This window comes from Somniosus microcephalus, chromosome 12 (genome assembly GCF_052327205.1).
Source record: "Somniosus microcephalus isolate GS21.2 chromosome 12, FLI_Smic_1.0, whole genome shotgun sequence".
In the NCBI taxonomy this organism is placed as follows: Eukaryota; Metazoa; Chordata; class Chondrichthyes; order Squaliformes; family Somniosidae; genus Somniosus; species Somniosus microcephalus.
Window position 1 is genome coordinate 223,636,987 of NC_140998.1, and position 22,184 is coordinate 223,659,170.

General features: G+C 56.6%; 1 protein-coding gene across 2 annotated transcripts in view; it reads left to right on the top strand.

Moving 5' to 3' along the window:
- The window catches only part of LOC147110188 (retroviral integration site protein Fli-1 homolog), a 184,540-nt gene that overhangs the window by 137,297 nt on the left and 25,059 nt on the right, over positions 1-22,184 (top strand). For both annotated transcript variants that reach the window (XM_086004115.1, XM_086004116.1), the window contains exons 4-6: positions 18,149-18,352; positions 18,856-18,927; positions 20,106-20,168. In XM_086004115.1, coding sequence (XP_085860241.1) covers positions 18,149-18,352; positions 18,856-18,927; positions 20,106-20,168 — 339 coding nt within the window. The remainder of the gene's footprint in view (positions 1-18,148; positions 18,353-18,855; positions 18,928-20,105; positions 20,169-22,184) is intronic.

Sequence of the window (22,184 nt, forward strand, 5' to 3'; positions counted from 1 at the left end):
AGGGACACACTCACTGTGACAGGTGACAAAATCACTATGACGGGGCACACTCACTGTGACAGGTGACACACTCACTCTGACAGGGACACACTCACTGTGACAGGGACACACTCAGACTGTGACAGGGGCACACTCACTGTGACAGGGACACACTCACTGTGACAGGGACACACTCACTGTGACAGGTAACACACTCAGACTGTGACAGGGACACACTCACTGTGACAGGGGCACACTCAAACTGTGACAGGGGCACACTCAAACTGTGACAGGTGACACACTCACTGTGACAGGGGCACACTCAAACTGTGACAGGTGACACACTCACTGTGACAGGGGCACACTCAGACTGTGGCGGGCACATTCACTGTGACAGGTGGCATGCTCACTGTGACAGGTGGCACACCCACTGTGGCGGGCACACTCACTGTGACAGGTGACACACTCAGACTGTGACAGGGACACACTCACTGTGACAGGTGACACAATCAGACTGTGACTGGAACACACTCACTGTGACAGGTGACACAATCAGACTGTGACTGGAACACACTCACTGTGACAGGTGACACACTCACTGTGACAGGTGGCACACTCACTGTGACAGGGGCACACTCACTGTGACAGGTGACACAATCAGACTGTGACAGGGACACACTCACTGTGACAGGTGACACAATCAGACTGTGACTGGAACACACTCACTGTGACAGGTGACACGCTCAGACTGTGACAGGGACACACTCACTGTGTCAGGTGACACACTCAGACTGTGACAGGGACACACTCACTGTGACAGGTGGCACACTCACTGTGACAGGGGCACACTCACTGTGTCAGGTGACACACTCAGACTGTGACAGGGACACACTCACTGTGACAGGTGACACACTCAGACTGTGACAGGGACACACTCACTGTGACAGGTGACACATTCAGACTGTGACAGGGACACAATCACTGTGACAGGGACACAATCACTGTGACAGGTGACACACTCACTGTGACAGGTCGCACACTCACTGTGACAGGTGGCACACTCACTGTGACAGGTGACACACTCAGACTGTGACTGGAACACACTCACTGTGACAGGTGACACACTCAGACTGTGACAGGGACATTCTCACTGTGACAGGGGCACACTCACTGTGACAGGTGACACACTCAGACTGTGACAGGGGCACACTCACTGTGACAGGTGACACACTCAGACTGTGACAGGTGACAAACCCACTGTGACAGGTGACACACTCAGACTGTGACAGGGACATTCTCACTGTGACAGGGACACAATCACTGTGACAGGGACACACTCACTGTGACAGGGGCATACCCACTGTGGCGGGCACACTCACTGTGACAGGTGACACACTCAGACTGTGGCGGGCACACTCACTGTGACAGGTGACACACTCAGACTGTGACAGGGACACACTCACTGTGACAGGTGACACAATCAGACTGTGACTGGAACACACTCACTGTGACAGGTGACACAATCAGACTGTGACTGGAACACACTCACTGTGACAGGTGACACAATCAGACTGTGACTGGAACACACTCACTGTGACAGGTGACACAATCAGACTGTGACAGGAACACACTCACTGTGACAGGTGACACAATCAGACTGTGACAGGTGGCACACTCACTGTGACAGGTGACACACTCAGACTGTGACTGGTGACACACCCACTGTGGCAGGGACACACTCAGACTGTGACAGGGACATTCTCACTGTGACAGGGACACACTCACTGTGACAGGTGGCACACTCACTGTGACAGGTGACACACTCACTGTGACAGGGGCACACTCACTGTGACAGGTGACACACTCACTGTGACAGGGGCACACTCACTGTGTCAGGTGACACACTCAGACTGTGACAGGGACACACTCACTGTGACAGGTGGCACACTCACTGTGACAGGTGACACACTCAGACTGTGACAGGGGCACACTCACTGTGTCAGGTGACACACTCAGACTGTGACAGGGGCACACTCACTGTGACAGGTGACACACTCAGACTGTGACAGGTGACACACCCACTGTGGCAGGTGACACACTCAGACTGTGACAGGGACATTCTCACTGTGACAGGTGGCACACTCACTGTGACAGGGACACACTCACTGTGACAGGGACACACTCACTGTGGCAGGTGACACACTCACTGTGACAGGGACACACTCACTGTGACAGGGACACACTCACTGTGACAGGGACACACTCACTGTCACAGGGGCACACCCACTGTGACAGGTGACACACTCACTGTGACAGGGACACACTCACTGTCACAGGGGCACACCCACTGTGACAGGTGACACACCCACTGTGACAGGGACACACTCACTGTGGCAGGTGACACACTCACTGTGGCAGGTGACACACTCACTGTGACAGGGACACACTCACTGTGACAGGGACACACTCACTGTGACAGGTGACACACTCACTGTGACAGGTGACACACCCACTGTGGCAGGTGACACACTCAGACTGTGACAGGGACATTCTCACTGTGACAGGGACACACTCACTGTGACAGGGACACACTCACTGTGACAGGTGACACACTCAGACTGTGACAGGGACACACTCACTGTGACAGGGACACACTCACTGTGACAGGTGACACACTCACTGTGACAGGGACACACTCACTGTGACAGGTGACACACTCACTGTGACAGGGACACACTCACTGTGACAGGTGACACACTCACTGTGACAGGGACACACTCACTGTGACAGGGACACACTCACTGTGACAGGGACACACTCACTGTCACAGGGGCACACCCACTGTGACAGGTGACACACTCACTGTGACAGGGACACACTCACTGTCACAGGGGCACACCCACTGTGACAGGGACACACTCACTGTGGCAGGTGACACACTCACTGTGGCAGGTGACACACTCACTGTGACAGGGACACACTCACTGTCACAGGGGCACACCCACTGTGACAGGTGACACACCCACTGTGACAGGTGACACACTCACTGTGACAGGGACACACTCACTGTGGCAGGTGACACACTCAGACTGTGACAGGGACATTCTCACTGTGACAGGGACACACTCACTGTGACAGGGACACACTCACTGTGACAGGGGCACACTCACTGTGACAGGTGACACACTCACTGTGACAGGGACACACTCACTGTGAAAGGTGACACACAGACTGTGACAGGGGCACACTCACTGTGACAGGGACACAATCACTGTGACAGGTGACACACCCACTGTGACAGGGGCACACTCACTGTGACAGAGACACACTCACTGTGACAGGTGACAAAATCACTGTGACAGGTGACACACTCACTGTGACAGGTGACAAAATCACTGTGACGGGCACACCCACTGTGACAGGTGACAAAATCACTGTGACAGGGACATTCTCACTGTGACAGGGGCACACTCACTGTGACAGGTGACACACTCACTGTGACAGGGACATTCTCACTGTGACAGGGGCACACACACTGTGACACATGACACACTCACTGTGACAGGTGACACACTCACTGTGACAGGTGACAAAATCACTGTGACGGGGCACACTCACTGTGACAGAGACACTCTCACTGTGACAGGGGCACACTCACTGTGACAGGTGACACAATCAGACTGTGACAGGGGCACACTCACTGTGACAGGGACAGAAACACTGTGACGGGACACACTCACTGTGACAGGTGACACACTCACTGTGACGGGGCACACACTCACTGTGATAGGTGACACACTCAGACTGTGACAGGGGCACACTCAGACTGTGACAGGGGCACACACTCACTGTGACAGGGGCACACTCATTGTTACAGGGACACTCTCACTGTGACAGGGGCACACTCACTGTGACAGGGACACTCTCACTGTGACAGGGGCACACTCACTGTGACAGGTGATACAATCAGACTGTGACAGGGGCACACTCACTGTGACAGGGACAGAAACACTGTGACGGGACACACTCACTGTGACAGGTGACACACTCACTGTGACGGGGCACACACTCACTGTGATAGGTGACACACTCAGACTGTGACAGGGGCACACTCAGACTGTGACAGGGGCACACACTCACTGTGACAGGGGCACACTCATTGTTACAGGGACACTCTCACTGTGACAGGGGCACACTCACTGTGACAGGTGACAAAATCACTGTGACGGGGCACACCCACTGTGACAGGGGCACACTCACTGTGACAGGGACACACTCACTGTGACAGGTGACAAAATCACTGTGACGGGGCACACCCACTGTGACAGGGACACACTCACTGTGACAGGTGACACACTCACTGTGACAGGTGACAAAATCACTGTGACGGGGCACACTCACTGTGACAGGGACACACTCACTGTGACAGGGGCACACTGCTTGTGACAGGGACACTCTCACTGTGACAGGGGCACACTCACTGTGACAGGTGACACAATCAGACTGTGACAGGGGCACACTCACTGTGACAGGTGACACAATCAGACTGTGACAGGGGCACACTCACTGTGACAGGGACAGAATCACTGTGACAGGGACACACTCACTGTGACAGGTGACACACTCACTGTGACAGGGACAGAATCACTGTGACAGGGACACACTCACTGTGACAGGTGACACACTCACTGTGGCGGGGCACACACTCACTGTGATAGGTGACACACTCAGACTGTGACAGGGGCACACTCAGACTGTGACAGGGGCACACACTCACTGTGACAGCGGCACACTCAGGCTGTGACAGCTGACACACCCACTGTGACAGGGGCACACTCACTGTGACAGAGACACACTCACTGTGACAGGTGACAAAATCACTATGACGGAGCACACTCACTGTGACAAGGACACACTCACTGTGACAGGTGACACACTCTCTGTGACAGGTGACAAAATCACTGTGACGGGGCACACTCACTGTAACAGGGACACACTCACTGTGACAGGGGCACACTCACTGTGACAATGACACACTCACTGTGACAGGTGACGCACTCTCTGTGACAGGTGACAAAATCACTGTGACGGGGCACACTCACTGGGACAAGGACACACTCACTGTGACAGGTGACAGAATCACTGTGACGGGGCACACTCACTGTAACAGGGACACACTCACTGTGACAGGGACACACTCACTGTGACAGGGGCACAATCACTGTGACAGGGGCACACTCACTGTCACAGGGGCACAATCACTGTGACAGGGGCACACTCACTGTAACAGGGACACACTCACTGTGACAGGGACACACTCACTGTAACAGGGACACACTCACTGTGACAGGGACACACTCACTGTCACAGGGGCACAATCACTGTGACAGGGGCACACTCACTGTCACAGGGGCACAATCACTGTGACAGGGGCACACTCACTGTAACAGGGACACACTCACTGTGACAGGGACACACTCACTGTAACAGGGACACACTCACTGTGACAGGGACACACTCACTGTCACAGGGGCACAATCACTGTGACAGGGGCACACTCACTGTAACAGGGACACTCTCACTGTGACAGGGGCACACTCACTGTCACAGGGGCACAATCACTGTGACAGGGGCACACTCACTGTAACAGGGACACTCTCACTGTGACAGGGGCACACTCACTGTGACAGGTGACACAATCAGACTGTGACAGGGGCACACTCACTGTGACAGGGACAGAATCACTGTGAGAGGGGCACACTCACTGTGACAGGTGACACACTCACTGTGACGGGGCACACACTCACTGTGATAGGTGACACACTCAGACTGTGACAGGGGCACACTCAGACTGTGACAGGGGCACACACTCACTGTGACAGGGGCACACTCAGGCTGTGACAGCTGACACACCCACTGTGACAGGGGCACACTCACTGTGACAGGGGCGCACTCACTGTGACAGGAGGCACACTCACTGGGACAGGGGCACACCCACTGTGGCGGGCACACTCACTGTGACAGGGACACACTCAGACTGTGACGGGGACACACTCACTTTCACAGGGGCACACTCACTGTGGCAGGGACAAACTCACTGTAACAGGTGACACACCCACTGTGGCAGGTGACACACTCACTGTGACAGGGACATTCTCACTGTGACAGGGGCACACTCACTGTGACAGGTGACACACTCACTGTGACAGGGACACACTCACTGTGAAAGGTGACACACTCAGACTGTGACAGGGGCACACTCACTGTGACAGGGACACAATCACTGTGACAGGTGACACACCCACTGTGACAGGGGCACACTCACTGTGACAGAGACACACTCACTGTGACAGGTGACAAAATCACTGTGACAGGTGACACACTCACTGTGACAGGTGACAAAATCACTGTGACGGGCACACCCACTGTGACAGGTGACAAAATCACTGTGACATGGACATTCTCACTGTGACAGGGGCACACTCACTGTGACAGGTGACACACTCACTGTGACAGGGACATTCTCACTGTGACAGGGGCACACTCACTGTGACAGGTGACACACTCACTGTGACAGGTGACAAAATCACTGTGACGGGGCACACTCACTGTGACAGAGACACTCTCACTGTGACAGGGGCACACTCACTGTGACAGGTGACACAATCAGACTGTGACAGGGGCACACTCACTGTGACAGGGACAGAAACACTGTGACGGGACACACTCACTGTGACAGGTGACACACTCACTGTGACAGGTGACACACTCACTGTGACGGGGCACACACTCACTGTGATAGGTGACACACTCAGACTGTGACAGGGGCACACTCAGACTGTGACAGGGGCACACACTCACTGTGACAGGGGCACACTCATTGTTACAGGGACACTCTCACTGTGACAGGGGCACACTCACTGTGACAGGTGACACAATCAGACTGTGACAGGGGCACACTCACTGTGACAGGGACAGAAACACTGTGACGGGACACACTCACTGTGACAGGTGACACACTCACTGTGACGGGGCACACACTCACTGTGATAGGTGACACACTCAGACTGTGACAGGGGCACACTCAGACTGTGACAGGGGCACACACTCACTGTGACAGGGGCACACTCATTGTTACAGGGACACTCTCACTGTGACAGGGGCACACTCACTGTGACAGGTGACAAAATCACTGTGACGGGGCACACCCACTGTGACAGGGGCACACTCACTGTGACAGGGACACACTCACTGTGACAGGTGACAAAATCACTGTGACGGGGCACACCCACTGTGACAGGGACACACTCACTGTGACAGGTGACACACTCACTGTGACAGGTGACAAAATCACTGTGACGGGGCACACTCACTGTGACAGGGACACACTCACTGTGACAGGGGCACACTGATTGTGACAGGGACACTCTCACTGTGACAGGGGCACACTCACTGTGACAGGTGACACAATCAGACTGTGACAGGGGCACACTCACTGTGACAGGTGACACAATCAGACTGTGACAGGGGCACACTCACTGTGACAGGGACAGAATCACTGTGACAGGGACACACTCACTGTGACAGGTGACACACTCACTGTGGCGGGGCACACACTCACTGTGATAGGTGACACACTCAGACTGTGACAGGGGCACACTCAGACTGTGACAGGGGCACACACTCACTGTGACAGGGGCACACTCAGGCTGTGACGGCTGACACACCCACTGTGATAGGGGCACACTCACTGTAACAGAGACACACTCACTGTGACAGGTGACAAAATCACTATGACGGAGCACACTCACTGTGACAAGGACACACTCACTGTGACAGGTGACACACTCTCTGTGACAGGTGACAAAATCACTGTGACAGGGCACACTCACTGTAACAGGGACACACTCACTGTGACAGGGACACACTCACTGTCACAGGGGCACAATCACTGTGACAGGGGCACACTCACTGTGACAATGACACACTCACTGTGACAGGTGACACACTCTCTGTGACAGGTGACAAAATCACTGTGACGGGGCACACTCACTGGGACAAGGACACACTCACTGTGACAGGTGACAGAATCACTGTGACGGGGCACACTCACTGTAACAGGGACACACTCACTGTGACAGGGACACACTCACTGTGACAGGGGCACAATCACTGTGACAGGGGCACACTCACTGTCACAGGGGCACAATCACTGTGACAGGGGCACACTCACTGTAACAGGGACACACTCACTGTGACAGGGACACACTCACTGTAACAGGGACACACTCACTGTGACAGGGACACACTCACTGTCACAGGGGCACAATCACTGTGACAGGGGCACACTCACTGTCACAGGGGCACAATCACTGTGACAGGGGCACACTCACTGTAACAGGGACACACTCACTGTGACAGGGACACACTCACTGTAACAGGGACACACTCACTGTCACAGGGGCACAATCACTGTGACAGGGGCACACTCACTGTAACAGGGACACTCTCACTGTGACAGGGGCACACTCACTGTCACAGGGGCACAATCACTGTGACAGGGGCACACTCACTGTAACAGGGACACTCTCACTGTGACAGGGGCACACTCACTGTGACAGGTGACACAATCAGACTGTGACAGGGGCACACTCACTGTGACAGGGACAGAATCACTGTGAGAGGGGCACACTCATTGTGACAGGTGACACACTCACTGTGACGGGGCACACACTCACTGTGATAGGTGACACACTCAGACTGTGACAGGGGCACACTCAGACTGTGACAGGGGCACACACTCACTGTGACAGTGGCACACTCAGGCTGTGACAGCTGACACACCCACTGTGACAGGGGCACACTCACTGTGACAGGGGCGCACTCACTGTGACAGGAGGCACTCTCACTGGGACAGGGGCACACCCACTGTGGCGGGCACACTCACTGTGACAGGGACACACTCAGACTGTGACGGGGACACACTCACTTTCACAGGGGCACACTCACTGTGGCAGGGACAAACTCACTGTGACAGGTGACACACCCGCTGTGGCAGGTGACACACTCACTGTGACAGGGACATTCTCACTGTGACAGGGGCACACTCACTGTGACAGGTGACACACTCACTGTGACAGGGACACACTCACTGTGAAAGGTGACACACTCAGACTGTGACAGGGGCACACTCACTGTGACAGGGACACAATCACTGTGACAGGTGACACACCCACTGTGACAGGGGCACACTCACTGTGACAGAGACACACTCACTGTGACAGGTGACAAAATCACTGTGACAGGTGACACACTCACTGTGACAGGTGACAAAATCACTGTGACGGGCACACCCACTGTGACAGGTGACAAAATCACTGTGACAGGGACATTCTCACTGTGACAGGGGCACACTCACTGTGACAGGTGACACACTCACTGTGACAGGGACATTCTCACTGTGACAGGGGCACACTCACTGTGACAGAGACACACTCACTGTGACAGGTGACAAAATCACTGTGACAGGTGACACACTCACTGTGACAGGTGACAAAATCACTGTGACGGGCACACCCACTGTGACAGGTGACAAAATCACTGTGACAGGGACATTCTCACTGTGACAGGGGCACACTCACTGTGACAGGTGACACACTCACTGTGACAGGGACATTCTCACTGTGACAGGGGCACACTCACTGTGACAGGTGACACACTCACTGTGACAGGTGACACACTCACTGTGACAGGTGACAAAATCACTGTGACGGGGCACACTCACTGTGACAGAGACACTCTCACTGTGACAGGGGCACACTCACTGTGACAGGTGACACAATCAGACTGTGACAGGGGCACACTCACTGTGACAGGGACAGAAACACTGTGACGGGACACACTCACTGTGACAGGTGACACACTCACTGTGACGGGGCACACACTCACTGTGATAGGTGACACACTCAGACTGTGACAGGGGCACACTCAGACTGTGACAGGGGCACACACTCACTGTGACAGGGGCACACTCATTGTTACAGGGACACTCTCACTGTGACAGGGGCACACTCACTGTGACAGGGACACTCTCACTGTGGCAGGGGCACACTCACTGTGACAGGTGACACAATCAGACTGTGACAGGGGCACACTCACTGTGACAGGGACAGAAACACTGTGACGGGACACACTCACTGTGACAGGTGACACACTCACTGTGACGGGGCACACACTCACTGTGATAGGTGACACACTCAGACTGTGACGGGGCACACTCAGACTGTGACAGGGGCACACACTCACTGTGACAGGGGCACACTCATTGTTACAGGGACACTCTCACTGTGACAGGGGCACACTCACTGTGACAGGTGACAAAATCACTGTGACGGGGCACACCCACTGTGACAGGGGCACACTCACTGTGACAGGGACACACTCACTGTGACAGGTGACAAAATCACTGTGACGGGGCACACCCACTGTGACAGGGACACACTCACTGTGACAGGTGACACACTCACTGTGACAGGTGACAAAATCACTGTGACGGGGCACACTCACTGTGACAGGGACACACTCACTGTGACGGGGCACACTGATTGTGACAGGGACACTCTCACTGTGACAGGGGCACACTCACTGTGACAGGTGACACAATCAGACTGTGACAGGGGCACACTCACTGTGACAGGTGAAACAATCAGACTGTGACAGGGGCACACTCACTGTGACAGGGACAGAATCACTGTGACAGGGACACACTCACTGTGACAGGTGACACACTCACTGTGACAGGGACACACTCACTGTGACAGGTGACACACTCACTGTGGCGGGGCACACACTCACTGTGATAGGTGACACACTCAGACTGTGACAGGGGCACACTCAGACTGTGACAGGGGCACACACTCACTGTGACAGGGGCACACTCAGGCTGTGACAGCTGACACACCCACTGTGACAGGGGCACACTCACTGTGACAGAGACACACTCACTGTGACAGGTGACAAAATCACTATGACGGAGCACACTCACTGTGACAAGGACACACTCACTGTGACAGGTGACACACTCTCTGTGACAGGTGACAAAATCACTGTGACGGGGCACACTCACTGTAACAGGGACACACTCACTGTGACAGGGACACACTCACTGTCACAGGGGCACAATCACTGTAACAGGGACACACTCACTGTGACAGGGACACACTCACTGTGACAGGGGCACAATCACTGTGACAGGGGCACACTCACTGTCACAGGGGCACAATCACTGTGACAGGGGCACACTCACTGTAACAGGGACACACTCACTGTGACAGGGACACACTCACTGTAACAGGGACACACTCACTGTGACAGGGACACACTCACTGTCACAGGGGCACAATCACTGTGACAGGGGCACACTCACTGTCACAGGGGCACAATCACTGTGACGGGGCACACTCACTGTAACAGGGACACACTCACTGTGACAGGGACACACTCACTGTAACAGGGACACACTCACTGTGACAGGGACACACTCACTGTCACAGGGGCACAATCACTGTGACAGGGGCACACTCACTGTAACAGGGACACTCTCACTGTGACAGGGGCACACTCACTGTCACAGGGGCACAATCACTGTGACAGGGGCACACTCACTGTAACAGGGACACTCTCACTGTGACAGGGGCACACTCACTGTGACAGGTGACACAATCAGACTGTGACAGGGGCACACTCACTGTGACAGGGACAGAATCACTGTGAGAGGGGCACACTCACTGTGACAGGTGACACACTCACTGTGACGGGGCACACACTCACTGTGATAGGTGACACACTCAGACTGTGACAGGGGCACACTCAGACTGTGACAGGGGCACACACTCACTGTGACAGGGGCACACTCAGGCTGTGACAGCTGACACACCCACTGTGACAGGGGCACACTCACTGTGACAGGGGCGCACTCACTGTGACAGGAGGCACACTCACTGGGACAGGGGCACACCCACTGTGGCGGGCACACTCACTGTGACAGGGACACACTCAGACTGTGACGGGGACACACTCACTTTCACAGGGGCACACTCACTGTGGCAGGGACAAACTCACTGTGACAGGGGCACACTCACTGTGACAGGGACACACTCAGACTTTGACAGGGGCACACTCACTGTGGCAGGTACAAACTCACTGTGACAGGGGCACACTCACTGTGACAGGGACACACTCAGACTGTGACAGGGGCACACTCACTGTGACAGGGGCACACTCACTGTGACAGGGACACACTCACTATGACACACTCACTGTGACAGGGGCACACGCACTGTGACACACTCACTGTGACAGCGGCACACTCAGACTGACAGGGGCGCACTCACTGTGACACACTCACTGTGATAGGGGCACACTCACTGTGAGACATTCACTGTGACAGGGGCACACTCACATTGTGACACACACACACTCAGACTGTGACAGGTGACACATTAACACTGACACACTCACACTCCTACTCCAGTGCGCTCTTGGCCGGCCTCCCAGCTGCCACCCTCCGTACACTTGAGGTCATCTGAAACTCTGCTGCCCCCGTGTCCTAAATCGCATCGAGTCCCATTCACCCATCACCCCCCTGTGCTCGCTGACCTACATTAGCTCCCGGTCCGGCAACGCCTCGATTTAAAAATCCTCATCCACGTTTTCAAACCCCTCCATGGTCTCCTCGCCCCCTCCCTATCTCTGTAACCTACTCCAGGCCCTACAACCCTCCCTATCTCTGTACCCTCCTCCAGCCCACTACAACCCTCCCTATCTCTGTAACCTCCTCCAGCCCCCTACAACCCTCCCTATCTCTGTAACTGCCTCCAGCCCCTACATCCTCCCTATCTCTGTAACCTCCTCCACCCCTACAACCCTCCCTATCTCTGAAACCTCCTCCAGCCCCTACAACCCTCCCTATCTCTGTAACCTCCTCCAGCCCCTACAACCCTCCCTATCTCTGTAACCTCCTCCAGCCCTACAACCCTCACTATCTCTGTAACCTCCTCCTGCCCCTACAACCCTCCCTATCTCTGTAATCTCCTCCAGCCCCCTACAACCTTCCCTATCTCTGTACCCTCCTCCAGCCCACTACAACCCTCCCTATCTCTGTAACCTCCTCCAGCCCCTACAACCCTCCCTATCTCTGTAACCTCCTCCAGCCCCTACAACCCTCCCTATCTCTGTAACCTCCTCCACCCCTACAACCCTCCCTATCTCTGTAACCTCCTCCACCCCTACAACCCTCCCTATCACCTCCTCCAGCCCCTACAAACCTCCCTATCTCTGTAAGCTCCTCCAGCCCCTACAACCCTCCGTATCTCTGTAACCTCCTCCAGCCCCCTACAACCTTCCCTATCTCTGTAACCTCCTCCTGCCCCTACAACCCTCCCTATCTCTGTAACCTCCTCCAGCCCCCTACAACCCTCCCTAATTCTGTAACCTCCTCCAGCCCCTACAACCCTCCCTATCTCTGTAACCTCCTCCACCCCTACAACCCTCCCTATCTCTGTAACCTCCTCCAGCCCCTACAACCCTCCCTATCTCTGTAAACTCCTCCAGCCCCTACAACCCTCCCTATCTCTGTAACCTCCTCCAGCTCCTACAACCCTCCCTATCTCTGTAACCTCCTCCAGCCCCTACAACCCTCCCCATCTCTGTAACCTCCTTCAGCCCCTACAACCCTCCCTATCTCTGTAACCTCCTCCAGCTCCTAAAACCCTCCCTATCTCTGTAACCTCCTCCAGCCCCTACAACCCTCCCCATCTCTGTAACCTCCTCCAGCCCCCTACAACCCTCCCTATCTCTGTAATCTCCTCCAGCCCCCTACAACCCTCCCTAACTCTGTAATCTCCTCCAGCCCCTACAACCCTCCCTATCTCTGTAACCTCCGCCAGCCCCCTACAACCCTCCCTATCTCTGCAACCTCCTCCAGGCCCCCTACAACCCTCCCTATCTCTGTAACCTCCTCCAGCCCCTACAACCCTCCCTATCTCTGTAACCTCCTCCAGGCCCCCTTCAACCCACCCTATCTCCGTAAACTCCTCCAGCCCCTAAAACCCTCCCTATCTCTGTAACCTCCTCCAGCCTCTACAACCCTCCCTATTGCTGTAACCTCCTCCAGCCCCTACAACCCTCCCTATCTCTGTAACCTCCTCCAGCCCCCTACAACCCTCCCTATCTCTGTAACCTCCTCCTGCCCCTACAACCCTCCCTATCTCTGTAACCTCCTCCAGCCCCCTGCAACCCTCCCTAACTCTGTAACCTCCTCCAGCCCCTACAACCCTCCCTATCTCTGTAACCTCCTCCAGCCCCTACAACCCTCCCTATCTCTGTAACCTCCTCCAGCCCCTACAACCCTCCCTATCTCTGTAAACTCCTCCAGCCCCTACAACCCTCCCTATCTCTGTAATCTCCTCCAGCTCCTACAACCCTCCCTATCTCTGTAACCTCCTCCAACTCCTACAACCCTCCCTATCTCTGTAACCTCCTCCAGCTCCTACAACCCTCCCTATCTCTGTAACCTCCTCAAGCCCCTACAACCCTCCCCATCACTGCAACCTCCTCTAGCCCCCTACAACCCTCCCTATCTCTGTAACCTCCTCCAGCCCCCTACAACCCTCCCTATCTCTGTAACCTCCTCCAGCCCCTACAACCCTCCCTATCTCTGTAAACTCCTCCAGCCCCTACAACCCTCCCTATCTCTGTAATCTCCTCCAGCTCCTACAACCCTCCCTATCTCTGTAACCTCCTCCAGCTCCTACAACCCTCCCTATCTCTGTAACCTCCTCCAGCTCCTACAACCCTCCCTATCTCTGTAACCTCCTCCAGCCCCTACAACCCTCCCCATCTCTGCAACCTCCTCTAGCCCCCTACAACCCTCCCTATCTCTGTAACCTCCTCCAGCCCCCTACAACCCTCCCTAACTCTGTAATCTCCTCCAGCCCCTACAACCCTCCCTATCTCTGTAACCTCCTCCAGCCCCCTACAACCCTCCCTATTTCTGTAACCTCCTCCAGCCCCTACAACCCTCCCTATCTCTGTAACCTCCTCCAGCCCCCTACAACCCTCCCTATCTCTGTAACCTCCTCCAGCCCCTGCAACCCTCCCTATTTCTGTAACCTCCTCCAGCCCCTACAACCCTCCCAGATCTCTGTAACATCCTCCAGCCCCTACAACCCTCCCAGATCTCTGTAACCTCCAATTCCAGTCTCTTGACCATCCCCCGATTTCCATCGCTCCACCATTGCTGGCCATGCATTCAGCTGCCTGGGCCCTGAGCTCTGGAATTCCCTCCCTAAACCTCTCTGCCTCTCTCTCCTCCTTTAAGATGCTGCTTTAAACCGACCACTAGTTTCCCACCGCCCTGTACAGTTGGAGTGAGGATCTGACGGTGGAGTCACGTCGCCCTCTGGTGGTGTGCTGCTCATTTCTCTACCAGAATCTTTCTCATCCTGTGAGGTTTCAGGGAGGCCCTGAGAGGGATGTGGTGAGTGGGAGGACGGCAAACCGCGTGGCACTCCTTTAATGGGCAGCACCTTCAGGAGAAACAGGCAATTTTCTGTTTAAAGGGGCAGGAAGAAAATCTGTGATAGATTCAGCAGATTGATATTCAACCAAGTGTCAGTGTCCATCTCCCAACCACTCTCCCTTAATGCAACCCCAACCACCCTGCACTGTTGGAGCGGCAGTACTGAGGGAGCGCTGCACTGTCAGAGGGGCAGTACTGAGGGAGCGCCGCACTGTTGGAGCGGCAGTACTGAGGGAGTGCTGCACTGTCCGAGGGGCAGTACTGAGGGAGCGCCGCATTGTCAGAGGGGCAGTACTGAGGGAGCGCCGCACTGTCAGAGGGGCAGTACTGAGGGAGCACCGCACTTGTCAGAGGGGCAGTACTGAGGGAGTGCTGCACTGTCCGAGGGGCAGTACTGAGGGAGCGCCGCATTGTCAGAGGGGCAGTACTGAGGGAGCGCCGCACTGTCGGAGGGGCAGTACTGAGGGAGTGCTGCACTGTCATAGGGGCAGTACTGAGGGAGCACCGGACCGTCGGAGGGGCGGTACTGAGGGAGCGCCGCACTGTCAGAGGGGCAGTACTGAGGGAGCGCCGCACTGTCGGAGGGGCAGTACTGAGGGAGCGCCGCACTGTCGGAGGGGCAGTACTGAGGGAGCGCCGCACTGTCAGAGGGGCAGTACTGAGGGAGCACCGCACTTGTCAGAGGGGCAGTACTGAGGGAACGCCGCACTGTCAGAGGGGCAGTACTGAGGGAGCGCCGCACTGTCGGAGGGACAGTATTGAGGGAACGCCGCACTGTCGGAGGGGCGATACTGAGGGAACGCCGCACTGTCGGAGGGGCGATACTGAGGGAGCGCCGCACTGTCGGAGGGGCGATACTGAGGTAGAGCCAAACTGTTGGAGGGGCAGTACCGAGGGAGTGCCTCACTGTCGGAGGGGCAGTATTGATGGAGGGCCGCACTGTCAGAGGGGCAGTACTGAGGGAGCACCGCACTTGTCAGAGGGGCAGTACTGAGGGAGCGCCGCACTATCGGACAGGCAGTACTGAGGGAGCACCGCACTGTCGGAGGGTCAGTACTGAGGGAGCGCCACACTGTAGGAGGGGCAGTACTGAGGGAATGCTGCACTGTCAGAGTGTCAGCACTGAGGGAGCGCCGCACTGTAGGAGGGGCTGTGCTGAGGGAGTGCTGCACTGTCGGAGGGGCAGTAAGAGGGAGCGCCGCAATGTTGGAGGGGCAGTACTGAGGGAGCGCTGCATTGTCGGAGGGGCAGCACTGAGGGAGATCCGCACAGTCAGAGGGGCAGTACTGAGGGAGTGCTGCACTGTCGGAGGGGCAGTACTGAAGGAGAGCTGCACTGTCATAGGGGCAGTACTGAGGGAGTGCTGCACTGTCATAGGGGCAGTACTGAGGGAGTGCTGCACTGTCGGAGGGGCAGTACTGAGGGAGAGCTGCACTGTCAGAGGGGCAGTACTGAGGGTGCGTTGCACTGTCGGAGGGGCAATACTGAGGGAGCACCGCACTGTCGGAGGGGCAGTACTGAGGGAGTGCTGCACTGTCATAGGGGCAGTACTGAGGGAGCACCGGACCGTCGGAGGGGCGGTACTGAGGGAGCGCCACATGTCGGAGGGGCGGTACTGAGGGAGTGCTGCACTGTCAGAGGGTCAGTACTGAGGGAGCACCGCACTGTCATAGGGGCAGTGCTGAGAGAGCGCCGCACTGTCGGAGGGGCGGTACTGAGGGAGTGCTGCACTGTCTGAGGGGCAGTACTGAGGGAGCGCTGCACTGTCATAGGGGCAGTACTGAGGGAGCGCCGCACTGTCGGAGGGGCGGTACTGAGGGAGCGCCGCACTGTCAGAGGGGCAGTACTGAGGGTACGTTGCACTTTCGGAGGGGCAGTACTGAGGGAACGCCGCACTGTCGGAGGGGCAGTACTGAGGGAGCTCCGCACTGTCGGAGGGACAGTACTGAGGGAGCACCGCACTGTCGGAGGGGCAGTGCTGAGGGAGCGCCGCACTGTCGGAGGGGCAGTACTGAGGGAGCGCCGCACTGTCAGAGGGGCAGTACTGAGGGTACGTTGCACTTTCGGAGGGGCAGTACTGAGGGAACGCCGCACTGTCGGAGGGGCAGTACTGAGGGAGCTCCGCACTGTCGGAGGGACAGTACTGAGGGAGCACCGCACTGTCGGAGGGGCAGTACTGAGGGAGCGCCGCACTGTCGGAGGGGCAGTACTGAGGGAGCACTTCTTTCTTTCTTTCTTTCTTTCTTTCTTTCTTTCTCTATCCCACCTATCCATCTTCTCTCCCCAGAAACCCATCCATTCCCCTGTTGCCTTCAGTCTCCTCTTCAAAGTCCTTTGCTGGTAACTGATTCCAGATCTCAGTTCCCTGTTGAGTGATAAAGTTCCCATTGCCCCAGGGCCCAGTCCTCCTCCCAGTAAATCCACTGCTCCCACCACCACACCCCCTCCCCCACCACCCCCCCCCCGCCCCAAGCTGGTTGTCTTAGCTGGGGCTACGAGTTGGGAGGGTGAGGGAGGTCCCTGGGGGCAGTGAGTCTGGGGCTGGGATCAGAGATACAGGAGCTGACCTCCCCCTTTCTCTTTGCGCAGACCCGTGTGTCTGGAGCCAGGACCATGTGAGGCAGTGGCTGGACTGGGCGGTGAAGGAATACAGCCTCTCGGATGTGGATGGCGCCTTGTTCCAAAGCATCGATGGGAAGGAGCTGTGCAAGATGACCAAAGATGACCTGATGCGTCTCACCACAGCCTACAATGCTGAGATCCTGCTCTCCCACCTCAACTACCTCCGGGAAAGTAAGTCTGGACTGTGGCTCAGGCCCAGGGGGCAGGTCCCCGGGTGTGGGGCCCAGTGAGGCAAGGCCCAGGGGGCAGGTCCCCGGGTGTGGGGCCCAGTGAGGCAAGGCCCAGGGGGCAGGGCCCCGGGTGTGGGGCCCAGTGAGGCAAGGCCCAGGGGGCAGGGCCCCGGGTGTGGGCCCCAGTGAGGCAAAGCCCAGGGAGTAGGGCCCCAGGTGTGGGCCCCAGTAAGCCCAGGCCTAAGGAACAAGGCCCCGGGTGTGGGCCCCAGTGAAGCCAGGCCCAGAGGGCAGGGGGCAGGGCCCAGGGGAGAGGGTGTGGAGCATGTTGCTGATTACTGTGTTGATCTTTGGACGTGTGAGTGTGATGGGGGAAGTGTTGACGAGTGTGCTTAGGGTAAGAGTGTGTAAATGTACGTTTTTCTCTCGCTCGGAGAGATCGCAGAGACTCGCGGTCAGTGAGGGTGGAGCCCACAGCTGATTAATTCTCCAATCTGTTCACAGACAGCCCGACCTTCACCTACCCGAACCCCAGCCCACACAGCCAGCCAAATGTGCGCGCCCCGGTCAAGACAGGTGAGAGTCTGAGAGGGGGCAATTGGAGAGTGTGGGGGAGGGGGAGAGTGTGGAGGAGGGGGAGAGTTTGGAGGAGGGGGAGAGTGTGGGTGGAGGGGGAGAGTGTGGAGGAGGGGGAGAGTGGGCGGGAGGGGAGAGTGTGGGGGAGGGGGAGAGTTTGGAGGAGGGGGAGAGTGTGGGGGGAGGGGAGAGTGTGGGGGAGGGGGGAGAGTGTGGGGGAGGGGAGGGTGTGGGGGAGGGGGAGAGTGTGGGGGGAGGGGGAGAGTGTGGGGGAGGGGGGAGAGTGTGGGGGAGGGGAGAGTGTGGGGGAGGGGGAGAGTGTTGGGGGAGGGGGAGAGTGTGGGGGAGGGGGGAGAGTGTGGGGTGAGGGGGAGAGTGTGGGGGAGGGGGGTGTGTGTGGGGGAGGGGGGAGAGTGTGGTGGAGGGGAGAGTGTGGGGGAGGGGAGAGTGTGGGGAGTGGAGAGTGTGGGGGAGGGGAGAGTGTGGGGGAGGGGGGAGAGTGTGGAGGAGGGGGGAGAGTGTGGGGGAGGGGGAGAGTGTGGGGTAGGGGAGAGTGTGGGGGAGGGGGAGAGTGTGGGGGAGGGGGAGAGTTTGGAGGAGGGGGAGAGTTTGGGGGAGGGGGAGAGTGTGGGGGGAGGGGGAGAGTGTGGGGGAGGGGGGAGAGTGTGGGGGAGGGGAGAGTGTGGGGGAGGGGGAGAGTGTGGGGGAGGGGGAGATTTTGGAGGAGAGGGGAGAGTGTGGGGTAGGGGAGAGTGTGGAGGAGGGGGGAGAGTGTGGGGGAGGGGAGGGTGTGGGGAAGGGAGAGTTTGGGGTAGGGGAGAGTGTGGGGGAGGGGCGAGTGTGGGGGGGGAGAGTGTGGGGGTAGGGGAGAGTGCGGGGGAGGGGAATAGTGTGGGGGAGGGGTGAGAGTGTGGAGTAGGGGAGAGTGTGGGGAGGGGGAGAGTGTGGGGTAGGGGAGAGTGTGGGGGAGGGGGAGAGTGTGGGGAGAGGGGGAGAGTGTGGGGGAGGTGGAGAAGCATTGGGGATGGGAGAGAGTGGGGAGGGGGGAGTGCGTTGGGGTGAGAGGGGGAGAGTTTGGGGGGGAGAGGGGCAGGGGGAGGTGGAGTGGAGGGGCATGTGTGTGGGTGAACGGACCCTTTCTCGGATGGTGCATGACCTGTCCTGTCCTCTCTCTCTAGAACCTGTGTACGAGGAGGTCCGGAGGACCAGCTGGTCCGGCTGTGGAAACAACATCCAGAAAGGTGAGAGCACCTGTGAGCTTCGAAGAGTTCTGAATATTACTCAGTGGTAGAGGGGGCCCGAGATAAAACACCCCCGGCGGTGGCAAGGGGCATCAGAATGGGATAGCACCCATGTGTTGGGGTGGAATCCAGGTGTTGGGGTGTGATCCAGGTGTTGGGGAATGTGATCCAGGTGTTGGGGTGGAATCCAGGTGTTGGGGTGTGATCCAGGTGTTGGGTGTGATACAGGTGTTGGGGATGTGATCCAGGTGTAGGGGATGTGATCCAGGTGTTGGGGATGTGATCCAGGTGTTGGGAAATGGGATGCAGGTTTTGGGGTGTGATCCAGGTGTTGGGAATGTGATCCAGGTGTAGGGGATGTGATCCAGGTGTTGGGGAATGGGATACAGGTGTTGGGGTGTGATCCAGGTGTTGGGGATGTGATCCAGGTGTTGGGGAATGGGATACAGTTGTTGGGGTGTGATCCAGGTGTTGGGGATGCGATCCAGGTGTTGGGGAATGAGATACAAGTGTTGGGGATGCGATCCAGGTGTTGGGATGGGGTTCAGGCGTTGGGGATGTGATCCAGGTGTTGGGGAGTGAGACACGGGTGTTGGGGATGTGATCCAGGTGTTGGGGAATGAGATACAGCTGTTGGGGATGTGATCCAGGTGTTGGGATGGGGTTCAGGTGTTGGGGAATGTGGTCCAGGTGTTGGGGATGTGATACAGATGTTGGGGAATGAGTCACAGGTGTTGGGGATGTGATCCAGGCGTTGGGATGGGATTCAGGTGTTGGGGAATGTGGTCCAGGTGTTGGGGATGTGATACACATGTTGCGGAATGAGACACAGGTGTTGGGGATGTGATCCAGGTGTTGGGGATGTGATCCAGGTGTTGGGATGGGATTCAGGTGTTGGGGAATGTGGTCCAGGTGTAGGGGATGTGATCCAGGTGTTGGAAAATGGGATACAGGTTTTGGGGTGTGATCCAGGTGTTGGGGATGTGATCCAGGTGTTGGGGATGTGATCCAGGTGTTGGGGAATGAGATACAGATGTTGGGGAATGAGACACAGGTGTTGGGGATGTGATCCAGGTGTTGGGAATGTGATCCAGGTGTTGGGGATGTGATCCAGTGTTGGGGAATGAGACACAGGTGTTGGGTTGTGCTCCAGGTGTTGTGGATGTGATCCAGGTGTTGGGGAATGAGACACAGGTGTTGGGGATGTGATCCAGGTGTTGGGGAATGAGACACAGGTGTTGGGGATGTGATCCAGGTGTTGGAGAATGAGATACAGGTGTTGGATGGGATTTGGGTGTTGGAGTATGTGGTGCAGGTGTTGGGATGTGATCCAGGTGTTGTGGATGTGACCCAGGTGTTGGCGAATGTGGTCCAGGTGTTGGGTGTGATCCAGGTGTTGGGGATGTGATCCAGGTGTTGGGGATGTGATCCAGGTGTTGGGGAATGAGACACAGGTGTTGGGGATGTGATCCAGGTGTTGGGGATGTGATCCAGGTGTTGGGATGGGATTCAGGTGTTGAGGAATGTGGTCCAGGTGTTGGGGTGTGATCCAGGTGTTGAGGATGTGATCCAGGTGTTGGAGAATGAGACACAGGTGTTGGGATGTGCTCCAGGTGTTGGGGATGTGATCCAGGTGTTGGGGAATGAGATACAGGTGTTGGGGAATGAGATACAGGTGTTGGGGAATGAGATACAGGTGTTGGGGAATGAGATACAGGTGTTGGGGATGTGATGCAGATGTTGGGGAATGAGATACAGGTGTTGGGGATGGAATTCAGGTGTTGGGGAATGTGGTGCAGCTGTTGGGGATGTGATCCAGGTGTTGGGATGTGATCCAGGTGTTGGGGATGTGGTGCAGCTGTTGGGGATGTGATCCAGGTGTTGGGATGTGATCCAGGTGTTAGGGGGATGGGATCGAGGTGTTAGCTGATATTGTTAATGGTTCGCTCTCTTCAGGTACTGTCTCCCTCTCCAGTAAATCCACCTTCATCACCTGTCTCCTCAAAAAACCCACCC